At 31.3% G+C, this 27,779-nt stretch overlaps 2 protein-coding genes across 2 annotated transcripts in view; one reads left to right on the top strand and one right to left on the bottom strand.

Moving 5' to 3' along the window:
• LOC139517499 (cell division cycle protein 16 homolog) overlaps window positions 1-20,073 on the bottom strand; it is a 28,288-nt gene extending 8,215 nt beyond the window's left edge. Inside the window, exons 1-9 of the mRNA XM_071308639.1 lie at window positions 19,929-20,073; window positions 15,552-15,606; window positions 12,969-13,066; window positions 8,320-8,358; window positions 5,561-5,677; window positions 4,009-4,168; window positions 2,899-2,993; window positions 2,007-2,140; window positions 1,536-1,615 (exon numbers count right to left, since the gene is read on the bottom strand). Coding sequence (XP_071164740.1) covers window positions 1,536-1,615; window positions 2,007-2,140; window positions 2,899-2,993; window positions 4,009-4,168; window positions 5,561-5,677; window positions 8,320-8,358; window positions 12,969-13,066; window positions 15,552-15,606; window positions 19,929-20,033 — 883 coding nt within the window. The 5' untranslated portion in view covers window positions 20,034-20,073. The remainder of the gene's footprint in view (window positions 1-1,535; window positions 1,616-2,006; window positions 2,141-2,898; window positions 2,994-4,008; window positions 4,169-5,560; window positions 5,678-8,319; window positions 8,359-12,968; window positions 13,067-15,551; window positions 15,607-19,928) is intronic.
• Window positions 20,074-20,141: 68 nt separating this feature from the next.
• Window positions 20,142-24,503, top strand: LOC139517500 (A-kinase anchor protein 14-like). Its single transcript, XM_071308640.1, has 5 exons — window positions 20,142-20,263; window positions 21,606-21,876; window positions 22,948-23,127; window positions 23,521-23,573; window positions 24,344-24,503. Exons 2-5 carry the CDS (start codon window positions 21,616-21,618, stop codon window positions 24,426-24,428), a joined length of 579 nt encoding a protein of 192 aa, XP_071164741.1. The 5' UTR covers window positions 20,142-20,263; window positions 21,606-21,615; the 3' UTR covers window positions 24,429-24,503.
• Window positions 24,504-27,779: the final 3,276 nt, after the last annotated feature.

Here is a 27,779-nt window from a genome sequence, read left to right on the forward strand (position 1 = left end):
AGGTAGGGATTTCACAATTATTCAATATATGAATGGGGGGTGTTTTTAAAATCCCAGCTGCACACCTGTACCCAAAATCCCATGTTGAGACCCCCCCCCCCCCCCCCCCCCCCCCCCGTGTTTTAACAGTTTATTTTGTAAAATTGTGAAAGCCATCAAGATGAAAATTAACAGCAATAAAACAATTTCCTTTTTTTTATCTGGTAAACATGTGTATTGTAAACCCATGTAAATAAACCCATGAAACCTTATCTTCTGCTGTCAGATGTTAAATAATGTTGGATATTGTGTTAAACAAATTTATTCAAATAAGTCATCTTCTTTTAGATTTCTGTTTTCTAGCTCCTTGTCTACTAATTTCAGAATGTCAGCTCAATTGTTCTGTTGTCGTGTGTATGAAACATTGAACTTCTCAAGTAATTTTTTAAGTTCTATAACTGTCAGCTTTCCTAACAAACGATGTGAGAATGCTTTCTTAATTTCAGTCTTTTCACTGAATCCTCCTTTTTATCTTCCCTTTTCCTAATGTATGCCCTATTTCATCAGAGCTGACTCCAATCAAATTCTCAACATTGGTGAAATCTCTTTCATTTGAGAATAAAAGTCCGCAAATTTCCCTTATCCGTTGGATTGTAGCCAGGAACAGACAGCGATAACATCCCACTGTTCTGCCATACTGTTTCCATGCGGTAAACAATCTGGTAACCGAACATGTCATATCAGGGAGAACAGTTGAAAAAGAAATTCTGGAAACCAGTTACTACTCTGACACTTCGTATCTCTCTCCCTTTTAGAAGCACCGATATGCATATATAGTTCCATTCGAAACGCTCGGGCATTATCCAACGGATTTAACATGCGCAAAAAGTAAACAAAATTGCAGAATAAAACACGTTTTATATCGATATTTAAAGGTTCTTTCAACTGAAAAAGAGATTTTCTTCTCTTTAGGTACAACCACCCATCTAATTAAGTTATATAAGAGAACAACTACCCACACAATTTCAATTCCTCCTCCCCCCATCACCCATGCAAAAAAAGATCAACTGCCGTCCAACACCCCCATACATTTTTTTCTGGAATAGCCCTTACGGTAGTTTGTATATTTTGAAGATATTTCCAAATGCCCTACAAATGTTCTAATTTTCCCCTTATGTAATTATTTTGATGCGGTATGCCCTTTATTTAATATTGAGAGGACTAATTAGGATCAGGAATATCAATCCCCAAATTCCGATATGCAATTTTTTTTTTTTACGATTAAGTGCTTTTTCATGAGGACAATTTATATTACAAGAATTTTATATTCACAAAATATACAGATGTAAACATGTAGTTGGTTTTAATGAACAGCAAACTGCTCCACTTTTAATGCCCACTTAAAAGTACTTTAATACAGATGTCTTATAAATCACCCTATGTTAAGCCGCAAGTATAACGATAAATATATCAGAGTTTATCAAAAGTTTATGTGGAGATATGTCATATAGAAACACTTTCAACCTAATTTTGTATAATTAATTATTCTAATGTACCTTTTGTTTTCTTCAGTTCTACTAAAACAGCTATATGTAATGGTAAACATTGACTATTATATGGGTCTTTTTGTAATACCCTGAAAAAAAAGATATAATTATGTTTGTACAGTATTTATGTATCATACAATTTCAACTCATATCAGCAACAACAAATAATAAATATTCTGCTTACTTGAATGTTGAAACAGTCTTGCATAAAATATTATGAAAGATATGAGAAAGACAACTTATAACATATATATTTAAGAATATTCTATTTTTGTTGGTTAATTAAATTGCATTATAATCTCCCTTGAATTAGCTCAAACCTCAGCTTTACTGATTAAGAAGATAAAAAAATATCTCAAAACAATTTTTTAGACTCTATAACCTGTGTTTTAAATGAATATAAGTTCATTTTGTGTTGCTAGGTTGCTGTCACATTGACATATACCCACACTGATGTACCATTTCTGTACTACTACTTACATTGAAGTTATTTTAAAACATTCTCTAAAATCACAGTTATAATAATGTCTTTCTGATAAATTGACTATCACATCCATATTGTCTTTCAAAATATTTAATGAATCTGGTAATTTAAAATCTTTTGGCTTGTTATACTGAAAAAACAATACATCTTTAGTACAAACTGTCATACATGTAACTCATAAATCCATATCAAATAACTTCTCCCACTCTTCTAGAATTACTTGTGCTTTTGCTAACAGCAGATTTTTCTGTGATTGAAAGTTTTATTCCCTGTACTTTGATCTATTATTTCTGTTTTGTTTTTCAACCTTCTATATATCAAGCCATGTAAAATTTAAATATCAGGTTATGAGTTATTGTACTAATTCAGAAAAAAAAACCTGTTGATTTGTAGCAAATTTTATGCACAATTCCAATCTCCATAAGAACCAATGTTTTACATCTGTTTAAAGTAAGGAATCTCTGTCATGGTCTTTCGTTTTTGTCTCAATTTGAACCAGTTTTTGTCCATTATGGAGATTTTGATCTCCAGATCAATATTTTGAGGTAAATCAGAATGGCAGTATTTCTAGATGTATTTTTTGGTTAAATAAGTGTTTTTGGATCTCTAGATGTTACATTTATTTTATATAAGTGTTGCAAGTTCTCTTAATGTTTAATTTGTAGTTAACATGTGTTTTATGGTCTCATGATGTTTATTTGTGGTTAGTGTGTAGGACCTCTGCCTCATTAAGAGTTTATTCCAGATTTTCTCTTGGTAGTATAACCTTTATACCTTGTTTTTAAATTCGAGTTATTCGTGCATTGCAGGCACTAGACAGTGTTAATTCATTGATTCCAATTTCTAATATTATATATATGTAATTCATACCTATCATCTTCATATTACCTTTTTTAATCTATTTTCATATAAAAATCTGACCAGTTCTATTTCATCTTCTGGACACTGCGATGATAATGGAAGGGAATCCATTAGTTCTCGTTCTGTAAAATACAGATTAATTTATTATAATCAATTTAATCATTACAAAGTCCATGAGGTCAGTGAAGGAAAACTACACGCTTTTCAAACATTATTTTCAATATTATTATATATAGAATTTAACCATACATTGTCTCGAAATATCAATGTTATTTGTACAAGGCTTAGAAACAGTGTAGAAAGCAAGGCTGTGCCAAGCATTTCTACCTGTTTCGAGCCGAGTACAAATAACATTGATATTTCGAGACAATGTATGGTTATTCTTTATATACTGCAACTCTTAAAACTGTTCTAAATGAAGCATTTAGGGTAAAAAACATCATTTCTTAATTTTCAACAGAAGATCTAAAATTTCTGCAAACCTGTATGTTTTATTGACGTCATAAATAAAACGCTACGGAAACATATTGTCAACATCAGACACAAGGTGATATACGGTCAGTGACTGTATATCACATATGAATATACGGTCAATGCAATTTGACTGCTCAAATAGCACAGCTGCAGTACATATTATTCTATTCCAGCTTAGAGAGAGTTATATTCAATATCTACTCTTCAGTATTATTTGTGATACATGTTCTATGTCTAGGATTTCCATGATGGAAGATATTTTAGGGAAAAATCAAAATACAGCACTAAAGTCTCAAACTCCAAATTCCATTTTAATCTGAATTTTATAACCCATTGATATACGTAACAGGATCTTCAAATTCCCTCGTAAATACAATGTAATACTGTTCATAAAATTGCATCAGGAACTGTTCTATCCATCTATTTTGTCTAGATTGAGGTGCACATTCAAATCTATACTTCTTATTTTGATATGAGTCTTTTGTGAAGTTTGCCATTTGTAATCTGCTCATAGACAAATTGATGATGATAAAGCCTGTTTATATTGAAATATTCCTAAAAAATATTCAGGTAAAAACTCAAAAATTGGATCATAAAGCGATGGTGTTGATGAACATTAGTTTAATAAAGGTGCTTAAAAAACAATATTCTTTTGATAACAACCTTCTTGAGCTGTTAGCATATGATGATTGACCAGCAAATCAAATGCTTCAAAACAATAAACATCCTGACGCAGAGCCTCTCTGTAACATTCTACAGCTAAGTTTCTATTGTCCATAGCTTCATAAATCTTCCCTCGTAACAAATTTATTGAATGTTCTGTCTGAAAAAATTACAAAAGATGATTACAAATATCTAGAAAAAGATAGGTTAATACAATAAGATTGAACTGACAGGAGCTTTATAACAGTTTTCAGCCAATAAAACATTAAGACTGCACATGTTGACATGCCTTTCCTGCTTTACTGATTTTGATAGAATTTTATTTTGATAATCTTGAAGATCCAGGTCTTACTACAGGTATAACATAAACTTTACATTATTAATGATCCATGAAAACAATATCAGCTTAGATAAAACCTGTTAGACAGGCATATAAACTATACATTTAGTCTTTACACCATATATAGTTGACTTATTACTTATACTTAACTAAAGATCAGTTTATTTGGTTAATGAATAATGAAAACAAGGATATTTTGTACAAAATGTGTGCTTTCATAAAACAGAATAAAAAATACTCATAATTTATACCATTGTTTGTGTTTTCTGTGTATTTTTTTCTTTCTTAGTCTCATTTGGACAAGTTGTGCTAGGAGCTGCATCAAAATCCATATAATTTTGGCACACAAATTACTATGTCCTTTAAGTACCTGCCCTTGGTGACTACTACATTGGATAATTGCATATTAATCTTATTTAAGTGCAATAGCCACGAGAAGGACTATTTTATAGTAATCCAGATTTGAGTATTAGTTTATGCTTGAGTTGTAAATTGTTTAAATATTCATAATTCTGTGTATTGTCTTGAGTGTCCTTTAAGCCCCTGTCCTTGGTGACTCCTGCATCTAATTTATATGAACACCAATACTACATGTATTTGTTCATATGCATTTGCCACGGGGAAGGACTTAACTCAAAAAGCTATTTTTATAATGGATGTGATGATGCTTCTGGTGTATGGTTGCTAAACACTAAACATAATGGTTTACAGGACTACATGTAGTATTTACTCAATTTATATTTCATGTTTTTCATGTTTTTTTTTCTTGTGTATTGTCTATACATGTATTGCAATTGTTTAATATAAAAATCACTATACTGCCTATGCCCATAATGGGTCCTCTATTGGAAACAAAATTTATCTTATCTTAACTTGTAGTATAAACTGAGAAATCGATCTATTCATGAAAACTTAATGCTGACCAATTAACCATAAAAATTTGGTCAAGGTCAGAAGAATCCTGTCACATGGACATGAAGACCTTACATTTCATCCTTTACATCCAATATAGGTTACCTTTTACATATATATGGTGTCTGTAGAAAGGAACTCAAGAAAACTTTGACCAATAAATTATGAGAATATGGGTTAATTGAATAATAGATGTATGATGTACAATCCTTTTATACCCTCAAAACTTTGAAACAGATACCTGATATAATTCATAAATAAGTCAACATAACAAAATATAATTGTACATAAGAATTTTACCTCTTTCATAACCAAGTCAAAATGTGACTCATTAAAACTCTGTGTAAGTTGTCTCATATTGTTGTTTTCTACCAAATCAAGTATGTTTAACGCTTCCTGCCATTCTTTACATTCATACTGAAATATAATCAAAGAGCTGAAGAGCTCTGAGGGAAAAGACGGCCATTGTTTCAATTTTTATGGGGGTATCTTTTGATAGTCTACATACAAAGAATGAGCAAAAGAACAGCTAGAACATATAGAAAGGCTGACAATCATGAAACTAATTGTTGTTTATTGTTATTTCATTTCCTTAAGTCAAGAATTCATCATAGAGACAATTTGGACCAATGAGATGATTGGGTCTGCACCTTCTAAATCAAAACATTTAATTAAGAATTGAATGCTTCTTTTTGTAAATTTATTGGGGTGTAAAAGCGTTGACCGAGGTACATTTTGTATGAAGCGCGGAAGCGCTTCATTCTAAAAATGTACGCACGGTCAACGCTTTTACAACCCTATAAAGTTACAAAAAGAAGCATTCAATACTTATAATTACATTTTTTAGCTATGATCATGAAAACACGAATTTTATATATTTTATTATTTAATTCACCTGTGCACTTTATTGTTGGAGCACGTGTTATCATGAGTGAAAAGTTGTATTGAGCAATGCAACTGCTTACGGAATAACATGTGATGTGCAGTTAGCCAATCAGAATAAAATATTATAATGAAACATACATCTTATGTAATTATTTAAAGTTGGGAGTTAAAAAATGTAATTATCTATAATTCAATTGAATTTAACAACTACTACAATATATTTTAGAATTTTAATTATGTACAACTGAACGGCATGCTAAGACCATTCTCAATTTTTTGTGACAGTATTCTCAAGAAAGTGAGGACTGAAAAATCTATTCAGTTTTAATTTTCCATTGATAAATTTCCCAGTTACAACTCTCATCACAGGGATACATGTACTTATAAAATCAAATATGATTGATATAAGCTGTGTGAAGTTTGTTTCCAGATCCCACATTTTGATATATCTGTAAAATTCATGAATAAATAGCTTTAAAAGCAATATTTAAAAAAAAAAGAAAAAAAAAAAAAAATGACCACTACAATAATTATGTTGGTACGCAAAATCATTTTTTAATTGATGACTACTTATCATATATATACTTAATGTGACATTTTAAGTGTTCAGATACATTAACTTTCATTTTAGTGGATTATTACTCATCAATTGAGGTGCCCCTTAATTGGAGAAAGATTCTAAAAACATAACTTTACAGAAAGAATGAAAAACTGCAGTTGCTCTCCTCAATCTCAATAGGTATAAACTACAAAAAGCAACATTTTCTTTTAAAATTTTTTTTTTTTTTAACCATTTCAATAATTATGTTGGTACACAAAATTTTTTTTATATAGAAGACTACTTATCATATACTAAATGTCACATTTAAAGTGTTCAGAAACATTTACTTTCATTTTAGTGTATAATTACTCATTAATTGAGGTGCTTCTGAATTGGAGGAAGATTCTAAAAACAGAACTTTACAGAAACAATGAAAACTGCTGTTTCTCTCCCCATCTCATGTATCCCCATTGACATTGTTTACCGCAAAAGTTGACCTACAAATTATCTGATTATAGCCTCAGATTAAAGCATGTTGGTGTGTGAATCATCTACACTACAGCAAACATCATTAGGTTTACATTTAACAAATACGGATTTTAAATTAGTATACAAATACTGTGAATGATTTTTATAATGAATAAAGGATATCCCTGTGTAGGTCGGCATTCCAACAATGACGTCACTAGGTTAGATATATTTAGAATATTTCGTAATACTGATTTTTCCGGACTGTAAAAGAAACGTATATAGTGTAAAGGAAAGCTCAATATACGATAATTTCACGAGATACAGAAGGGAAATGTGTAAAAAATGTATTTAAAGTCAATCTGTTCTCCTTGTCATCAATTTCAGTATGACATTTTGAGGGGGTTTCCAAACTATCAAAACAAAATGATTGACGTGAGGGAATGATACTCTGGCCAACCCAATTAGGGAATTGACAGCTTGAAGCCGTCTTTCCCCAAAAAACAGTTATTTCATCCTTCATAAAACATCAAATAATATAAAATCTTCACAATAACAATAAGAAGCATCCTTCAAGGGTGTTTAAGATGAGTTGTGATCTGTGTGGACTTCAGCTGATGGACATGCTGTACAGAAACATAGTTTTAGTGTAAGGTACTTGATTTTTTGGTTTTGGTTTTGAAAGTATTCTAAAACCATTGTAAACAATGTCAAATGATGAGGAAACTAAAATTTAGTCCAATTTTCGGTTTATTAAATGCTTCTTTGCTAAAACAATAGAGACAGTTATGATCTTCCAGGCACACTATCTACCAACAATGACCAAAGATTTGTTAAGATCCAATTTATTACTCAAAAGGTATTGTCAAAAAAGGAATGTTTCCAAATTTGTCAGTCTGTTTATTTGCACTGTGACCTTGTCCTTCTATTCCAAAATCAATAAGTGCTTTGTTCAAAGGTGTATTTTCAAGTTAAATTGGTATAAGTTGTAGTCTGTTGAATGTATAATTAATGAGCTCTCTCAGATGGAGCATTCCATTTAATTAAAATGACATTTTCATGGCTTGAAATGTATTTCACAGTATTGCAGGATATACTGTAGGAAACCTTTAAAACCATTTTACAAATGATTAATGCATATAAAAGTTTATTGAGATAGACTTACATGACATAAGGCTGCTAAATGGCGACATGAGGTATTTGTCTGAAAGAAAGTAAGTCAATATCAGTATTAAATGTATGTACCTGTATTTAAATTTATCACACATACTTTAGGCCACACCAATTTAATTTCTTGTTCTACGGATTTTTTGACTCCAAAAATTGGGGCGAGCGAGCGATTTGAAAATTTTAATAAAAAAATATTTAATTTACAAATTTTTGAGGCGAAGCTCAAAAAGTTAAGGCGAGCGATTATAAATTTTTTTTGTAAACATAAAATAGTAGGTTTTCACTATATTAAAACTTGATTTATCACTTGTACCTTGACATTTCTTTAATTTATGAAGTATTTTTTCCCTGTTTAACAAGAAATAATCAGATAATTGAATAATTAAATTTGGTCTAGTATGTATGTGTGACTGACAATGAGACAATTCTCCATTAAGTCATAATCATGTTCAGAACAACCCCTTAATGTTATTAATATCCCTTTTATGAGGGTCAATATAAGTTATAATATATTTTTTTGTAAAAACACTTTTAGTAGAAAAAGACTAAAATTTTCCCAAAAGAACTATAATATCTATATGGTACTTAAATGGTCAAAACATGAATTTTACTGGACTCAGGACTTTAACCATGTTAACACATCAGTCTGCACCAAAAACTTTTTCAACTACTAGTCCGAATTAGACCAATATTCTGACATTTTTCTTATTTGTCCAAACAAAGTTTTGCAAAAACTTACTAGTCTGAATGAAATTTTACTAGTCTGGGGCATCTGACTAGTGGCTAACGGTGCAGACTGACACATTTACATGTACTTTAACAGTTTAATATTATTCAGAATAAGCGGACCCCTCTTTTAGAAAAGTTGTTTATAATTATAATGTATTTCTCCTCTTTTTGAGTAAAAAAATCTAAGTTTTCAAAGGTTTGTATTGTAGCACTTAGTCTATACAAATCCTTAGTATTTCTATTTTCTTTTCTACAACAGTAAACATGGTAAAATGACCCCTTTAAGGCCATTGTCTGAGGGATAACCTGATAATAACAAACATAGGTCAAAGTACGGACTATACACAGAGCTTTGATCCAGACCAAACAGCAAGCTATAAGGGACCACAACTTAGTATTGTACAAAATTCGAACAGGAAAACCAACGATCTAATTTATATTTCCGAACGGGAAAATACCACATCAACAAACGATAACTGCTGTACAACAGGTCCCTGAATCAATCAGGACAGGCACAAACCTGCAGCAGTTATGACCGTCAGCATACATTACAATTGCAGTTGAAGGCAAATCCTTCAGAAGTTCTTTGTACTTTATTTTAACAACACACATTTTTTGATAGGGAATATAAGTCAGGGGGAAAGAAACCAATGTTTTGTTTTGTACAGGTATTCCCGCTGTTATATATTTTTATCGGAGCACTCCCACTCCACTCATGCTGAAACAAATATTCTCACAGATTTTTACAGTGTCGTGGGTGATTATAGGTTTAAAATCGTAATATAAATGTTATACTGTGATTTTAAAAACAAATGTTGAGATCTTTTTATAATATTTACAAAAAAAAAAAAAAAAACGTGCAGGAACTGAACATGATTACAATTCCGGATGCGGGAAGCGGGAATATAATAAAAATAAAAAAATTCTGTTTTGAAAAAAATAGGTGCGGGCGGGTCCGTCGAACAAGGAATTAAATTGGTGTGGCCTTAATGGTCTATTCTTCTCATAATCAAAGAGCTGAAAGCTCTGAAGAAAAATGACGCCACTGTCTCTAATATTGGGATAGTTTTTATGCAAGTCTTGATTTTCACATACCGTAATTAGTTTAACAATGCAACATGTCTCGTAAGCATATAATTGATATTCGTATATATGTGTGTGTGTGAAGTGAAGGTGACAACTGGCTGTTTTTTTAAGACAAATGAATAGGTCAAGACTACCTGAATTGTACAAATAAATACCGTAGAAAGGCTTGTATATTTCTCACTGGTACATAGTCTGAATCTGGGTCCGTTCGCGCCCACTCATGTTCGCCCCCTTTCACTTTCACACCCTAAATGTTCGCACCCAATCTTAATTGGTTTTGTGTTTAATAACTCTGTAAGCAAGTGTTTTCTTATAAGTATAATTGTTGTCATTGTCTCAAAATAAAGTGAGACGGCATTTTTATTTGTGTTGAATAAATCTTAATCATGTTTTGGATAGCGTATTGATAAAAATAATAATAATCCTTTCTAATTAAAGTGGTATTTTGTCAACATTTTATTTTGTGTTGAATAACTCTTAATCATGTTTTGGTTAGTGTATTGCTATAACTTTGTTTCATTGACTTCTTTCAAAATGAAGTGAGATTCTGACTATGTTTTTTTCTGTGTGTTGAATAGATTTTATCATGTTTTGGTTATAATAGTGGATTGCTATATTTTGGTTCCTATATTTTATTGTTTCGTTGTTTCAGATCAAAGGGACCAAGCTGTTAAAAACAATTATCTTTTGTGTTTTTCCTTTAAAATCTTCAATGTTTTACTCATACCAAGCTATAAATACATTCAGTATTTACACCAAAGCAATTTAAAACAACAATCATGATTTTCCAATTATTCAACTTGAATTTGAATTAAAATTGAGCGCGAATGAGTAGAGTGCGAACGGACCTTGGGTGCGAACGTGCGAGGTGCGAACCTGCAAGGTGCGAAAGTGTATTGGGCGCGAACAGACCTGATACCACAAAATATTAAGTAAATAATCTTTTTGTTACTGTCATCAAAGGTCTAATGAAACTCAGGTAATTTCAAACATTTGTCAAAGAATTCTAGTCAAACCGGCACCTGGTTAAATTGGCACCTGGACAAATCAGCACCTGGTTAAATCGACACCTGATATAGTCAATTCGTCACCCATGTTAAATATATATTTTAACAGTATTTTAAGCAAAAAGAGTAAAAATAAGTAAGGGGTTGCCAGAATTTTTTTCAGTATTTAAGCAAAAGGAGTTAAATACTAACTTTCACATTTTTGGGTGTTCATTGTACATTTTGTATATATTTATTTTTCTCAACTAAATGACATTTTTGGTGTATTTTTAATGATATATATATGAGTAGTCAAAATAATTATTACGTCTGGCAAGGCTTTTTTAATTTTATTCTGGGACACCTTTCTATGACCGCAAGGCTATGTTCATTTTTTTCTGGGAGGCCTTCCTAAGAAACTTGAAAGCCTTCCTACGAACTTCGTAGAAGACGTCACAGAAAAATAAATAAAATAACCTTGCCAGACGTCATAATTATTTGGACTAATACATGAGATATTGGATATTTTTATGCATTATTTAAACCAGTTGAGCATTTTACAGGATTGTTTGTTTAATGCTTTTTAAACTTTACTGAAAAAAAAACACCTTAAATTTGCTTATTATTTGGCATGAAAGTTTGATTTATTGAAAGGGACTCATAGTTTTCCATTTTTTTTTAATAATTGTCTAATTGTTAAAACAACAGCTTGGGTAAGGGCTTCGTTGTTTACCTTTATACACAACAACATAATTTCACTTTGGTTTCGTTGTTTACCGATAAACTGTATTGTTTAAGGTAAATAAAGAATTGAAGTTTACCTAAATACACAACAACATATTCACTATGTACTTGGTAACAGTTATTAATTAATTGAATAGAAAATATTATAACAAATATTATTGGATGCCGAATTGACGTCAAATAGGTGCCGATTTAACCAGGTGCCGACTTGACTTGTACGTTTCAATTCCTCTGCGATCGTTTGCGGTATTTTCTTGAGAAAAACCTATTTTCCATCATCAAAGAGAAGAAGAAACTGCTTGAAAATGATTCTGGAACGCTTCATGATTGTTAAAATAAGTTAAATTCACTCAAAAAACAATTTTAAAACTTGCGATGTTTAAACAGGAAGTTTCAAAAGCACGTGTAAAAAAAGAAATTAACCGGTGAGAGTGGAAATCCGTACATAACAGATATCACTATAGTACGACTTTGAAAGCAAAACAGTTCCATTGTAAAACAGTCTTTAATATACTTATCACATTAATGTTTGAAGGGTCTAAAGCTTATTCAAACCATAAAAGTCGGTATGAAACACCAAAACGGAATGAACAATAACCGATTACGTTTTGTAGTTTAAAATTCTAAACTGGTTCCCGTCAAACTACAACACTTTGTCCGAGTGTAGTGGAATACAAGCAGAAACCAGTTAGTTTGTAAACTGGTTCCTGGCTGATTACTACACAATGACCTCTCATGCATAATTAATGATAACACAAGCAGATTCCAGTTTGTATAGAAAATAGTAAATACGAAACCAAGCGCGGTAGGCAGAGAAATGTAATGAAGTTCAGGTCGCCAGTAATGGAACAATGACTGCGTCATTTTCCAAAAATGTCCCATTTCATCCAAAATCACTTAAATATAGTATACAACCTTTTTAATTGTATGTCATGCTGAAAGGCATAGGTAATGTATCTTGCTGAGAACAAATAACTCTTATTGTGAGGCACTCTCAAAGCTAACTTAGTTTCATGCCACAAGTCAAACTCGTGATTGTTCAGTTTAAATATATTTATCATCACCTAAAGGAATGAGTTACATGTAATAGTGTGAATACCTTATCTAATTTTTTGTTCCTGAGTAATCTTGAAGCTCTGTGATACTGTCCTGTCAGGTATAATGTTTGTGCATACCAGTATATATCATCAACATTGCCTGTAATAAAAAATGTGTTTCAAATGACAAACTTAAGACCTCACAAATGTTTGTGTGACTTTTATTGGCGGGGTAATCATATTTTTTAGGTGTGGTTGGGGATGTTAATTCAAACATTACTAAATATTTATTGCTTTACAGTTATGAAAAATAGTGTTCATACATCCTAAATTGTTATGGAAATGCACAGATTTTTACATTGTCACTGCATCATGCTGCATGGTAAGCAGGCAACAATCAATCAATAATGCTGGTAATATTAATTATTCAAATAATTTGTGATGGTGCAAAAACATGTTCAAAAGAAAATTGTTACTAAAAAACATACACCATACATTAACAAGAGGCTGTCACAACGACAGCAAACCAGATTTATTAATATTTATTTGTGTCCTGGCAATATCACAAGAACCATTACTGATGAATGGTGAAAGTGAAAATCGTCAATATCAAATTTGACCTCCATTTTGTCATCAGTATCAACATATTAAAATTTGAAAAGCTTAGATTGAATGGTTCATGAGTAAATGCAACAACGTGAATTGAAACGCCATTTTACAATCTTTCAAGAACCATAACTCCTGAACGGTAAAAGTCAAAATCGTCATTATTGAACTTGACCTCTATTTTGGCATCAGTAACAACATATAAAAATTTCAAAAGCTTTGGTTGAATGGTTCATGAGAAAATGCACGGACACGACTGGAAACACCATTTTTCAATCTTTCAAGAACCATAACTCCTGAACGGTAAAAGTCAAAATCGTCTTTATTAAACTTGACCTCTATTTTGTCATCAGTAACAACATATTAAAATTTGGGAAGCTTTGGTAGAACAGTTCATGCGTAAATGCATGGACAAGACTGGAAACTCCATTTTTCAATCTTTCAAGAACCATAACTCCTGACCGGTAAAAGTCAAAATCGTCATTATTAAACATGACCTCCATTTTGTCATCAGTAACAACATATTAAAATTTGGGAAGCTTTAGTAGAACAGTTCATGCGTAAATGCACGGACACTACTGGAAACTTCAATTTCAATCTTTCAAGAACCATAACTCCTGAACGGTAAAAGTCAAAATCGCCATTATTGAACTTGACCTTCATTTAGTTGTCAGTAACAACATATTAAAATTTTAAAAGCTTTGATTGAACGGTTCATGAGTTAATGCACGGACAACATTTGATTGCCGCCCGCCCGCCGTACATCCCCAAATCAATAACCGACATTTTTGTCACAAAAATCCGGTTAAAAACTAACAAAAATTAAAGTAGGCTCAGGAAGTCATACATCTTTATAATCTAATCTGAGAAAAAAAAACAATTCAGTCAAATAGTGTTATAAGAAAAACTACCACAAAATAAGACCAAAGCAAAAATTTAGCAAATAACAATAAAATTCTGTATAATAATATAGTGTATATGTTCCAGACCATATGAGTATTTGGACCGTACGCGTACGGTCCGGACCGTATACGTATACTCATACGGTCCGACCATACGCGTACGGTCGGACCGTATGAGTATACGCGTATGGTCCAGTATGAGCTGACAATACATGTTATTAGGGCATATGGGTTAAATCTAAACAAATTAACATTAATCACAATCTTTATTTTTAGTTTTACTTATTAATATTAATACAATTACACGGATAAAATAAACAAATGAACAATTGAAATTTTAAAATACTTGTTTAATTGTATATATCTTGATCCTAATTACTCTCAACCAATGTTACACTTGCTACCACGAGTAACGGACTAATATTTTTTACATTTACATTTTTGTAGTTCGTGAATGTTCCTTAGCATTTGCATTTTTTGGTAAAGTTGCTAAATATTCTAAAACAATTGATCTAATTACTTCCGATATTTTCAATTTTAGTGATCATGATTCAATTATTTTAATGAGTGATCGACATGCTAAATACATGAGATTAACAGATTTAATTAGCGTGAATTTTAAATCATTTAAATATAAAGGTTTTTTTTCAATTACAATTACAGTAAACTTTTTTTATATCAATTTGAGAGTTAAGGAAAATTGATCTGTTATATGCTTCTAATCAACTTTGCCAACTTCTTAATATAAGCCAGACCGTACGCGTACGGTCCGACCGTATGAGTATTTTGAAAAAGTACGCATACGGTCCAGACCGTACGCGTACGGTCCAAATACTCATACGGTCTGGAACATATACATGCATGTGGAAGGCAGTCACAGCATCAACAAAATAATGACTGTAACCTAATGTCGCTTAGAAAATCTTTTAGTATCTGTTATATATGTTTATTGAATTTTTCCAGAATCCTGTGTTATTTTTCTGTTTTGTGAAACATTTCTAGTGGCATCTTGCAATATTCATAAATAAGAACCTCTGTGGAGAATACCAGACAGAGAAAAATTTCAGACATCAATAAAAAAAAACCTTGCATGTACAAATGTACATGTCATTTCCAATATCTTTCATAATGCCTTACCGTTTGACAGGGAAACAATCTTGTCCGCCCAAAATAAAGCTGAGTCATAATGATGCTGAAAACATAAATTGCAATCAAGAATTTGACAATAATTTAAGTACATGTAACTATATCTTTTCTTTAATTTTCTAGTAATTTTATTTGTATTTGACAACAAAAACTTGTGTCGATGAAAATATGCTCCCTTTATACCAGATCTAAGTGTCTATAATGATTAATTATGATACAAGCATTTAGACAAATGAGAACAAACCCCAGTGACGGATCCAGGGGGAGGGTTCCGGGGGTTGGAACCCCCCCTTTTTTTTGGACGATCAATGCATTTGAATGAGAACATGGATCTGCCCCTGAACCCCCTACTTTTTCTTAGACAAAACATTTTGTAGAATTAGTCTGCATGGTCTATGGGGGATTACATGTACTTACATGTAGTATAAAATGTCATTTGTGCCATGTATGATCTGATATAGCTTTGGGTTTAATCAAATGAATTTCTAAATAAATTTTTTTTTACATGTAGGTATTGTCAGTGGGAATGCTAGTCAATAATTCCAAGCCAATTCGTTCCACATGTTTCAGGTTGGTCAATTTGGTTCGCCTGATTTTGTTCATTATAACTGGGACTTAACAATTTTTGTTACTGTTTTTTTTTTTAATGAATATGTCTCTTTATACTAAATTTTTGTTTAGATCAGGGTTGGAGTCTGTCCAGGCCAAAAAGAAATCTTTTATAATAAATCATAGAAATAAATTCATTTTTTTTTAATTTATTGTACATTTTAATTTTCATATAATCATGTTTTTATATGTGTAAAGTACTAAAATAAACATTATAACGTAATTGTAATAGTTCATTGGGTTAAACGATGTGCTTTTAATAGTTGGAATGAATTGACCAAGCAATTTGGCACAAACTAGTTGGTATGAATTGGGGTTGGAACAGATCATCATGATACTGTCAGTGCCCGACAGTGGAGCAGTAAGCTTTTACCATTATGTAGCACTTCAAACTTCATTCTGTAGTGAACATGACACATTGCACATTAAGATTCATTACAACCTATTTTCAAAAATGATTTTTACGCCACAGTACAGACCAACCTGTAACGTAACGGTACCCAAATTGCACTGAGTACCCAAATTGCACCTATTTAGCAAAACTAGCAGCGAAAATCTTACAAGATTTTCTAGAGACTAAACAATTTGTTTTTTTAAGTATTTGATACTAAGCACATCTTTCAACATAGGTAAAACTATTTAGATATGCACAAAACGTTCACAGTATCTATCAACAGATGAAGTATTTACTGAAAAAGCAAAATGAACTGAAACGTCGCCATGCAACGTCATCAAAACGTCATCTTTTTAAAATGAGCAAATACAATATGTTACAAGTATCCATTTAAAAAATAATGAAGATAGTGTTTCCTGCAGCTTTTAAAAAGGGCAGGGTAATTGTTAGCTCAGAGGGCACATTAAGCGCGATAGACAACAATTTTAGGGCACTTACTTAACATAAACAGGCAATTTCTATAAAATGGATTCATTTAAAAAATACTAGTTTAATGACCTCTTTATAGTTATTGTTCAAAATATATACATGTAACAGACTTCTTTCTGGGTCTATCATATTCTTGATGTGGGACCACATTGAAAAAAAATGTTGGTTTGCCAAAGCCAGAGTTCCATAAAAAAGATCAGGGTGATAGGTTGGTTTTTTTTTAAAATATGAATGGACTTTTTAAAATGATTAACTTAAAGAATTTGTCTGGTCATTTTTAGTAACCAAAATTTAGTAAATTACAAAAAAAAAATAACTTTACAAATTAACCCCTTCCCCTCTACACCCTTTTCCAAATTAAATTAATATAGATACACCAAGTTTATTACTTTCATGGCACTACCATATCAGCTGTTTATTTTAAATGTCTATAAATAGCCAGAAATAGTTGTCTGTTACTTAGGTGTTTTCCCAAGTATTTTTCCCGCCTAAAATGATCATGTGACATGTTTGTAAACAAAAGACAACATTTCATCAAGGAATTCATTTATTTTCTGGATTATTCTGCTTTTAATAATTTAGTTTGGATTTTTATTCATTTCATTTAAGGTAGATCTACAGTCAAGCATTTGTATTTAAAAATAGTTTGCAAAGAATTTTTACTTTTCACTTTGACAAATGTCTCATGAATACATGATCGCCGTTCATTGGCTTGTTCAACCATGCAAACAATGTATATTATGTAAATTAGAAATCTATTAGCTGTCAAAAATATTGATCTAAGCAATCGATGTTTTGAAATCGTTTTCCTTAATAGTTATCCCATAAGGACGCGGTGTGTCAGTGTAAGATCACCCCGATGGCCGGAGGCCAGAGGGTGATCTAACACTGACACACCAAGTCCGACTGGGATAACTATTTTACATCCCAGCTGTTTTAGATTAGACGAAAAACCATTTACAATTCATAAAATCTAGTTTAGAACGCCACACAACCATAACAATATACTTTATATATTACTATATGATGTATACCCTTTTTGACCCCCAAACACGATGAGTAGATATCAAATAATGTCAACTCGCCCCACTTGCCAATCGGCCCACGCTATATCGCCACTTTATAAAAATATCGTCCCAATCTTGTTAACCGACTTGCCCCACTTTGAAAAAGGTGTAAAATCAAATTAAACAACCAGTCTGAAAACTCACAAATTAACGTAAAAGGTTAAAACCCCACTGAATAAAGGTTTGACAACTCGCCCCACTAATAAAAATATCTTGCTTCCTTTAAGTATGTCAAATTACTATTATATCGTATCAAGTCGTCCTGGTGTAGTGGTATGTGTCGTGGCTTGATATGCTAAAGGTCTTGAGTTCGAATCCCAGCATATCTACTGGATTTTTTCTACGTGAATTTTGATAGATAGTCTTTTCCGTAAAATTAATTATAAGTTTTATAGTGGATTTGACATTCCCGCCAAAATGTTGCAGAACAAAGGAAAGCATGCATAACAAAAAACTCAAACTAGGGTGATCTGGCAGGGGTGATCCGGCTCAGATCACCCCTGTTAGAACAAAGGAGCTGGGATGTAAGGTTTAGTTTCTTGTCAAAACAATGTCATATCATTAATCTTCTAGGCAAAACGATGTTTCTGGGACTTGGGGGATACAATCAGGACGCGTGATTAGTATCTGTATTCACTATTCAGTCTATTGCAGTTTGCTAATCAGCTGATTACGAAATCGATTACAAAATGGCGTCCTAGTGAACTTTTGTTTACGTTTGAAGGGAAATAACTCGAGCGGTATTCATAAAATATGTCTTTCAGTACCGTAAAGGCATGGCGTCAGGAATTTCGACAAAACTAGGGCAGGGCGCCAAATTTTTTCCCCAAAAAGGGCAGGCGTCGAGAAATCGCGTCAGGGGACTTACTTAAATGTACATTATTTCCATACAGATTGGAAGTAAGAGTTGTCTTTCTTTAATAATCACCTATTTAAGTAGTACAAATTAATCACTAGAAGAAGTGATTGAATTTTATTATAGCTTTAAATATAGAATACTAATGATCCAGGGACTAATTATGTTTCTAAACTTATCAGAACCAACATCTGTGTTGTCTAGGATGACCAGGTCATTTCAGGTGATGACCTTGTACTGAATCTAGGATAATGACATAAAAATCACTTGTTTAAGTATCATACCTTAATTTCCTTCCCAAAAATCACTTATTTAAGTATCATTATTTTAATAACCCCCACTAATTTCAACACCCCCGAACAGTGAAATTTTTATCGCGAACAGTAGAATTTTATTACATAATCTGAAAGATGAAACCTTGAACTTTACAGGAAAAATACTCCCACTGCTGGGAAAAATCTGTTTAGAAAGTATGAGTTTATTATGTAAAGCCATTATTATAGCATTTTTTCAACTAAAATAGAATTTGCAGATAAATGATAGCATCAAAGGCATAAACCTTGCTACATAAAAGAAGAAAAAAGTTCATTTTTTCCAATTTTATTAATGAAAAGATATTATTAAAACCTATGTGTTTAAAATTTTGGTAAAACTACAAAATCACAATTTGTGACAAAACTTCAATTTTGCTACTCAAATAAGTGATTTAAAAATCACTTATTTCAGTAAGTCCCCTGACTGTTAATTAAAATGTTTACTTTTTTCTTTGATATAGTCGTAAGAAGGTATCTATACAAAAGAAGTTGGGTAATATATCAGAGTAATTCTCGAGATGTAAACATAAACAGACAGAATTATTTTTTGTCTATCTTGACTTTAGTATTAAAATGGGGAAAAAATCAGTGCCAATGATGAATGTAAAAATGAAAACGTATGGATATGTTTAACTGTACTTTGTCGATATACTGTTTCACTCTTTCTCTCAGCTTCGGGAGGTTATAGTTGCAAGGAGGAGGTTGCTTTTCTGAAGTTTCAATTTTCACTTCATCACCCGCCATACTTGTTATCTGTTTGACTTCCGGTCAAATAATCCAATTAAAAGACGTCTAAATGATACGACGGAAGTTACAACTTGTAGATTTGAAAGCTCCAAAATAATTGGTCAATATTTTTAGATTTTACATGGAAACGTAAACAATATGAAGGACACTATTTTGTGAAAAAACTCAATAATTGCTAAACCTTGCTCAAGACTAAACCTTTTAGATTGAAAACTCATAATTTCCAGGTAGCGTACATTTGAATATAACAATCAAATTAATGAAAACTACCAATCAGTTTGATTTCCAATGAAAGATATTTGTGTATGAGTTTTTTTTTACAGTTTTAAACCCATTCAAAATGGTAAATGTTGCCGTTTGGAGACGTTTCGGCCATGAACCAGTTCGGCCATTCACGAGTTCGGTCTAAGTAGTCTCGGTCCATTATATTTGTTTATGATTTGAATTAAATAAAGAAGTGGTTTCCAAGTAAAGACCTCTATATATAGATTACTATTAGGAGATAACTGCATTTTAAGCCCCGATCTTGATCCTGATCTTGAAAGGTTTACGGTGATACATCCAAGGATATTAATACACCACACGTGCGTCAAGTAATTCACTAAAGTGATGGCATCAATTCATGATTAATGGTCGCAAATTTAGTTTACTTGCGATGCATTAGCAGAGTTAGTCAACAGATATTTGCGCAACAATCAAATCACCAAATGATGCTGTCAGAGCTTATTACAATATTGTTATCTCTATTCTAATGAAACTGACAAAAAACAACGTCAAATCTTTCATTTAAATGGTTGGAGAGTTCTCCATTGGCCAAAAAAACTCATACCACATCTTTTTCTATTTTAAAGCTGCCATACGTCTTTTGCACTTGCACATACATTTTCGCAGCATCAATTGTGAATTGATGCCATGAGAATTGGTGACATCTTCCAATCAAATTAAATGTAACAAACGATGTTGCATTAGAATTAAGAATGGAAACATTTGTCAGTAATTTTGCCCAAACCCTGGTCTATCACTTTAAGGCTTATACATGTATGTTGATAAAATCCTTATCCAGAGTGTCTCAAATATGTTTCCAAACTTAATTGTTTTTGGCTCTTTCTGTTGGAATGAAAAAAACACAACTCAATATCCAGAAAAGTTTATAATTTTCTGAAACACAAAAACCATTGAAAATTAAATCATCTAGTTCTTGTCATGCTTTAAAACTTTCTAGTTTATATGTTTGTCTGTACTCTAGAGTAAAATTTGTGGTGTAATACAGCCATGTTAGCCTTATGGGTTCCAGTAAATTAACTACATAGAGAATAATAGCTATTGTATTTAATTAAGGATTTGTATAGTATTTACTATACAAATCTTATCAGACAATTCACGACAATTGAACTGAAAAAAGTTTAAATACAATGTACCTTTACCAAGAGGAGATGAATGTGTTTCAAAAAGATCCCAATAACTTAATCATGATCTAGTACTTTCAAAGGTTTTGGACTCATTGTTACGTATACTCAGTCAGCTGCTGTAACACTGCATAGATATAACACTGTTTTTTTTTTTTTGTAGCACATAAACCATGTCCGCAGAAGAAGCATATGCTGATCAAGCAAAAAAGTTGGTGGATGATGTAATAGAGTCTGCTATTAAACGACTAGAGACTGGAATAGCTCTTACAGAAAGAGAAAAGACATTTGAATCAATTATACAACAATCTGAAACAAGTCCAGAAAATACATTTGTCAGGGATGAAAATTTTGTTGTAGAAAATATTAAATGGCTGACCATTGGAGATTATTCTGTTGCAAAAGCAGAAGAAAAAATGCATGAATATATAAAGGTAGATGTAAACAAACGTTTTAAAATGTATAAAGGTAGATGTAAACAAATGTTTTAGAAGAAAAAATGCATGAATATATAAAGGTAGATGTATACAAACGTTTTAGAAGAAAAAATGCATGAATATATAAAGGTAGATGTATACAAACGTTTTAGAAGAAAAAATGCATGAATATATAAAGGTAGATGTATACAAACGTTTTAGAAGAAAAAATGCATGAATATATAAAGGTAGATGTATACAAACGTTTTAGAAGAAAAAATGCATGAATATATAAAGGTAGATGTATACAAACGTTTTAGAAGAAAAAATGCATGAATATATAAAGGTAGATGTATACAAACGTTTTAGAAGAAAAAATGCATGAATATATAAAGGTAGATGTATACAAACGTTTTAGAAGAAAAAATGCATGAATATATAAAGGTAGATGTATACAAACGTTTTAGAAGAAAAAATGCATGTCAGAATATATAAAGGTAGATGTATACAAACGTTTTAAAATAACTGGTTTTTTTTATGGCATGTAATTATTTTCTCTTATTAGTGTAAATTTGAAAACGACATTGTGATTTGAATCATTTTCTAATTCAACTTTTTGCTGTTAAACTTAGTCTAACATTGAATGAAAAATAAGTACTATTGTATGAGTATGACCAGTATAGGCAGTAGAATTTGAATAATATAGTAATACCACAAATGACAAAAAAAATATTTGATCACTTATGGAAAAAATACTTCAATAGGTGAAGGTTAGGTTTTGTTTCTATTAATGTAATTGAGAGTTCAGTGAGTGGACATCAGTATGACCTCAGTATGATTTTATCCACTTCAGGAAGGTTTATTTCTTATTTAAATTTCCCTCATATTTGTATGATAAGCACATGCATATGCATCCCACTATTAATAATTAATAATAAAACCAGTTAACTTTTCTCTATCTATCCATTAAGAAACAATCGAGACATTTGATAACAAAATACATTCTGATAATTATTAGTCTACAATATAGTTTACCTGGATGTAAACTTTCATTTTGATATGTATTACATTCTTGTTATTTTTTTGTAGACATGGCAGTATGATGTCAGTTGGTTATATTGTATAGACTTTTTGGGAGCAGAAGAATATGATTTTGATTCACGATACAGATTCAGAGTACGATGGAGCATACCAACAAGAAGAAAACCAATTCCAAGAGCAACAGCTTCAGTTTATTTTTCATTTGTAGTATCAAAAATTAAACCTAAGGTAAAAAAGCTATCTGTATAATCATTTCAATCTAGAATTTTATTATAAGGGAGATAATTGACAACAAAAATGCATCTTTCTATTAAAACATGTAAACTCTTTTTATTCTTTAAATTCAGTTTTATAGTTTTATTAAAATGTAATTGAGATTTAGGTAATTGCAAATTAACCAGCAACATGGGAGATAATCTACAGAATTATAGCCAATTGAACCTGACATTACTTTCCAGAACAGTATAAACAATAAAAAATAAAACCAATGATTTCAGTGTTAAAGTGTTTTGAATGATATATTTTTGTCATTGAACATGTATGTTTTATATTTATTTTATTCACTGACTATTTAAGAAAGATTTTAGTTGCTCTTATTGATAAATTATCTTCTTTTTTCAGCATTACCCAGTTGATACATACTATGTTTACGAGACACATAAGTTAGTTCACAAGTAAGTATAAATTATAAAGTTATGATAAAGCCACCTTATTTTTTGGCCCTTTAATTCTAAATGCTAATATCAAATGCATATTTCAAATTTATACACAAGTCTACTGAATACATTTGTACCAGTAGTAAAATTTTGTTCTAACAGATTTGCTTTTAAAAATTAAAGAAATTCATATTTTTAGGAAAAAATACCCCAATCGGGATAAGTCATGCTTCTTTACATAAAATGCACAAATGATTGAAAAACAAGGTGAATCCATTGTCTTGAAAATGTTTTTATTTGGACTGTTATGAAACTAACAAAATAGATTATTTTGCCACATTTTTATACCCCATTTTTATTTCCCATTGATGGGCATTATGTTGTTTTTTTTACGGTTTGTCTGGCCGTCCCACGACATGTTAAATTTTTTGGTCGAGGTACTGTTAGTTTTTGATGAAGTTTAAATCCAATCAACTTGAAACTTAGTACACATGTTCCCGGTGATATGATCTTTCTTATTTTAATGCCAAAATAGAGTTTAGACCCCAATTTCATGGTCCACTGAACATAGAAACTGTTAGTGCAAGTGGGGCATTGGTGTACTATGGAGACATTTTTGTTAAATGTGATCTTTATACAACAAGAACCATGTTAAATTTGGACAGGCAAGCCTTTGCCACTAAAGCATATTGCTAATATAAATCTTTTATACTTGAAAATAAAATTGACCTTTTATTTCCTTGATTTTCCCATAATTAAAAATAATAATAATAAACTTGACATTTCAGACCTGGACAGTCCCGATTTAGAGAGAAATGGTTAAAGGATATTATAGAAAACAAAGTGATGATGCTGCAGATGGTGGAGTTCTAATTCATTCCAGTCAGGAGGAAGTTCTTACGTGAATCATGTGATCAGATAAATAAATGTTATAAACAACAAAACTAATTTCTGTGATAAGATGAATCTTCTTTTTTATCTATATATTAATCATGTCAACAAATATTTTGGCATGTTATGATTCTTTATTTTACTTTTATATCTGCATATGCAGCATATTTTAATTTTTGAAGCAGATGGTTTAATTAGAAAGAAAAAACAATATAACTCAATCATGAAGGAAGATATATTTATTATATTTATTGATATTTTAATTATTAAATTATTTTAAAAAACAATGTTTTATCAATTAGAAAGTTTTGCTGATGATTCATAATTTGTTATATATTGAGAATGAATAGAAGTTCTAACGTTAGGACCTCAAAGCTCTGAAAATACCAGAAATAATCTGTATGCATTTCCCAAGTAATTTACAATATCATTCAATAATCTGTCATTTTCAATGAGCATCAGATAGTTTTGATTTTTATTGACAGACAAATAGACAGAAGTGTTGTGTTTCTTTTGACATTAAAAATACCACTCTCTTTATATTCAAAAGGTAAAATCACAAAAATACTGAACTCAGAGGGAAATTCAAAGCAGAAAGTCCCTAATAAAATGTCAAAATCAAAAGCTCAAACCATTAAACGAATGGTTAACAACTGTCATATAATTGACTTGGTACAGTCATTTTATTGCTAGATTAACCTCTCACTGGTATGACAGTCACATCAAAATCCATTATATTGACAACGATGTTTGAACAAAACAAACAGACATAATACGGTAGGTAAAAATGTCATAAAATAGTGGTACAGCAGTCGACATTGTGTTATAGTCTTAATCACTAGAAAAACAAACACATATGTAATAAAGAAGCACAAAAGGCATATAGTCAAAGTGCATTAGCAAAAAAGAAAGACAGAAATACTAAAAATTTACAATAGCTCAATAACACAATGATAGGATGTACAAGTACAGAGCCACGTCAAATGTATCAGAGAAACACAAAAAAAGGGGGCATATAGATAAAGCACATAAGGAAAAATGTAAGACAAAATTACAAAAATTGTAGAAAAATAGCACAATGACAGGGTATAAGTACAGAGCCACGTCATATGTATCAAAAAAACACAAAAAGGCATATAGACAAATCACATAAGCAAAAATGAAAGAAAAGAATACTAAAATAAACGAATTAGTGTAGATCAATGACACTTTGTATGACGTTGCATAACTTTCGGTACATATCAGTTTGATAACTATTTTGAGGCCCTGCCCTCTACAACATGGTCCAGTGACTTTGATTTAATAAGTAACTGTTTATGTTTAGTTAGATTGATAGTAATTACTTACAATAGATAAAAATATTGCTATAAAGTTACATTACTGTCTTAACATCTCTGCCATGCCAATTAGATCATGGTCCAGCAACTTAATAAATAAGCATTGTTGCTTTCTATCAGATTGTCTATTTCTTGTTCTATTTCAAACAGACGAGACATATCTCTAACAGTCTATTTTCTCATTTTTTTAATTTTAGTTCACCTGGCCCAAAGGGCTTAGTGATCTTATCTTATCACTTGGCGACTTTTGTCTGTTAAGTCCATTAAGAAACATCTGGACCAAATTAAACAAATAAGTTGCCATAATCATCATTGGGGTATCTTGTTTAAAGGATGACTTTCCGATGACCCTGTCTGCCAACCAAGATGGCTGGCATGGCAGAAAATAAAACATAGGTGTAAAATGCAAGTTTTATCTATTATTTTGAAAACCATTTTGAAATTAGAAAAGCTGACCACTTCAACAGAGTTCAGATTGTTGAGCTGTACCAATTGGTCATTGACATCAAAACTGTTAGTTAATTGCTTATTAGAGATATTGCCCTTTGATTGTGACTTTAACCAATTTTTAGCAATTTTTTCCTTTTATCTTATGAACTATAATAGATAGATAGAAACTTAAATTATTAATATGATCAGCAAGACAAGATCAACATTTAAGACAATAAGGAGGAAATTTTCTGACAACTTCTTATTGGACTAATTGCACTTTAATGATGATTTTTATACGCCTGCAAAAATTGAAAAATTTTTGGTCGTATATTGGTATCACGTTGGCGTCATCGTCGTCTTCCCAGGACATTTGGTTTTCGCACAATAACTTTAGTATAAGTAAATAGAAATCTATGAAATTTAAACACAAGGTTCATGACCACAAAAGGAAGGTTGGGATTGATTTTGGGAGTTTTGGTCCAAACAGTTTAGGAATAAGGGGCAAAAAAAAGGTCCCAAATAAGCATTTTCTTGGTTTTTGCACAATAACTTTAGTATAAGTAAATAGAAATCTATGAAATTTTAACACAAGGTTTATGACCACAAAAGAAAGGTTGGGATCGATTTTGGGAGTTTTGGTCCCAACAGTTTAGGAATTAGGGGCCAAAAGGGTCCAAAATTAAACTTTGTTTGATTTCATCAAAAAATGAATTATTGGGGTTCTTTGATATGCCAAATCTAACTGTGTATTTAGATTCTTAATTTTTAGTCCTGTTTCCAAATTGGTCTACATTGAGGTCTGAAGGGTCCAAAATTAAACTTAGTTTGATTTTAACAAAAATTGAATTCTCAAGGTTCTTTGATATGCTGAATCTAAACATGTACTTAGATTTTTGATTATGGGCCCAGTTTTCAAGTTGGTCCAAATCAGGGTCCAAAAATTAAACTTTTGCTTGATTTCAACAAAAATTGAATATATGGGGTTCTTCAATATGCTGAATCTAACCATATATTTAGATTTTTAATATTTGGGTCCGGTTATCAAATTGGTCCACATTGAGGTCTAAAATTGAACATTATTTGATTTTATCAAAAATTGAATTCTTGGGGTTCTATGATATGCTGAATCTAACCATGTATTTAGAATTTAGATATTGGACCATAATAGGTAAATGTCCAATTTAAAAATTTTAAGTTTAAGTTCTTAGAACACGTTCATTCTGTGTCAGAAACCTATGTTGTGTCAACTATTTAATCACAATCAAAATTCAGAGCTGTATCAAGCTTAAATGTTGTGCCCATTCTTGCCCCAACTGTTCAGGGTTCAACCTCTGCGGTTGTATAAGGCTGTGGTTACCATTTTTTTTGCATTTTGCCTCAAATGATAAAAAATATATTAGATAAACAGAAAATTTAATAAATAAAAAAGATAACCAAGGCAAGATTCACGAACTAGTTAACGTTTGCTGACATAGTTGGTAGACTGTCACTCTTAATAGGTGGTACTGCCCTTAAATGAAGATTTTTTGTAACCCTTTTTTTGTGTTTTGAGCTAAGTCTAAAG

The sequence above is a fragment of the Mytilus edulis genome, chromosome 3, assembly GCF_963676685.1.
Source record: "Mytilus edulis chromosome 3, xbMytEdul2.2, whole genome shotgun sequence".
Classification (NCBI taxonomy): domain Eukaryota; kingdom Metazoa; phylum Mollusca; class Bivalvia; order Mytilida; family Mytilidae; genus Mytilus; species Mytilus edulis.

Coding starts and splice junctions, on each gene's coding strand:
- LOC139517500 (XM_071308640.1), top strand. CDS start 21,616: ATGTCCGCAGAAGAAGCATATGCTGATCAAGCAAAAAAGTTGGTGGAT. Junction 23,128..23,520: donor TATCAAAAATTAAACCTAAG/GTAAAAAAGCTA, acceptor TTCTTTTTTCAG/CATTACCCAGTTGATACATA. Junction 23,574..24,343: donor ACACATAAGTTAGTTCACAA/GTAAGTATAAAT, acceptor TTGACATTTCAG/ACCTGGACAGTCCCGATTTA.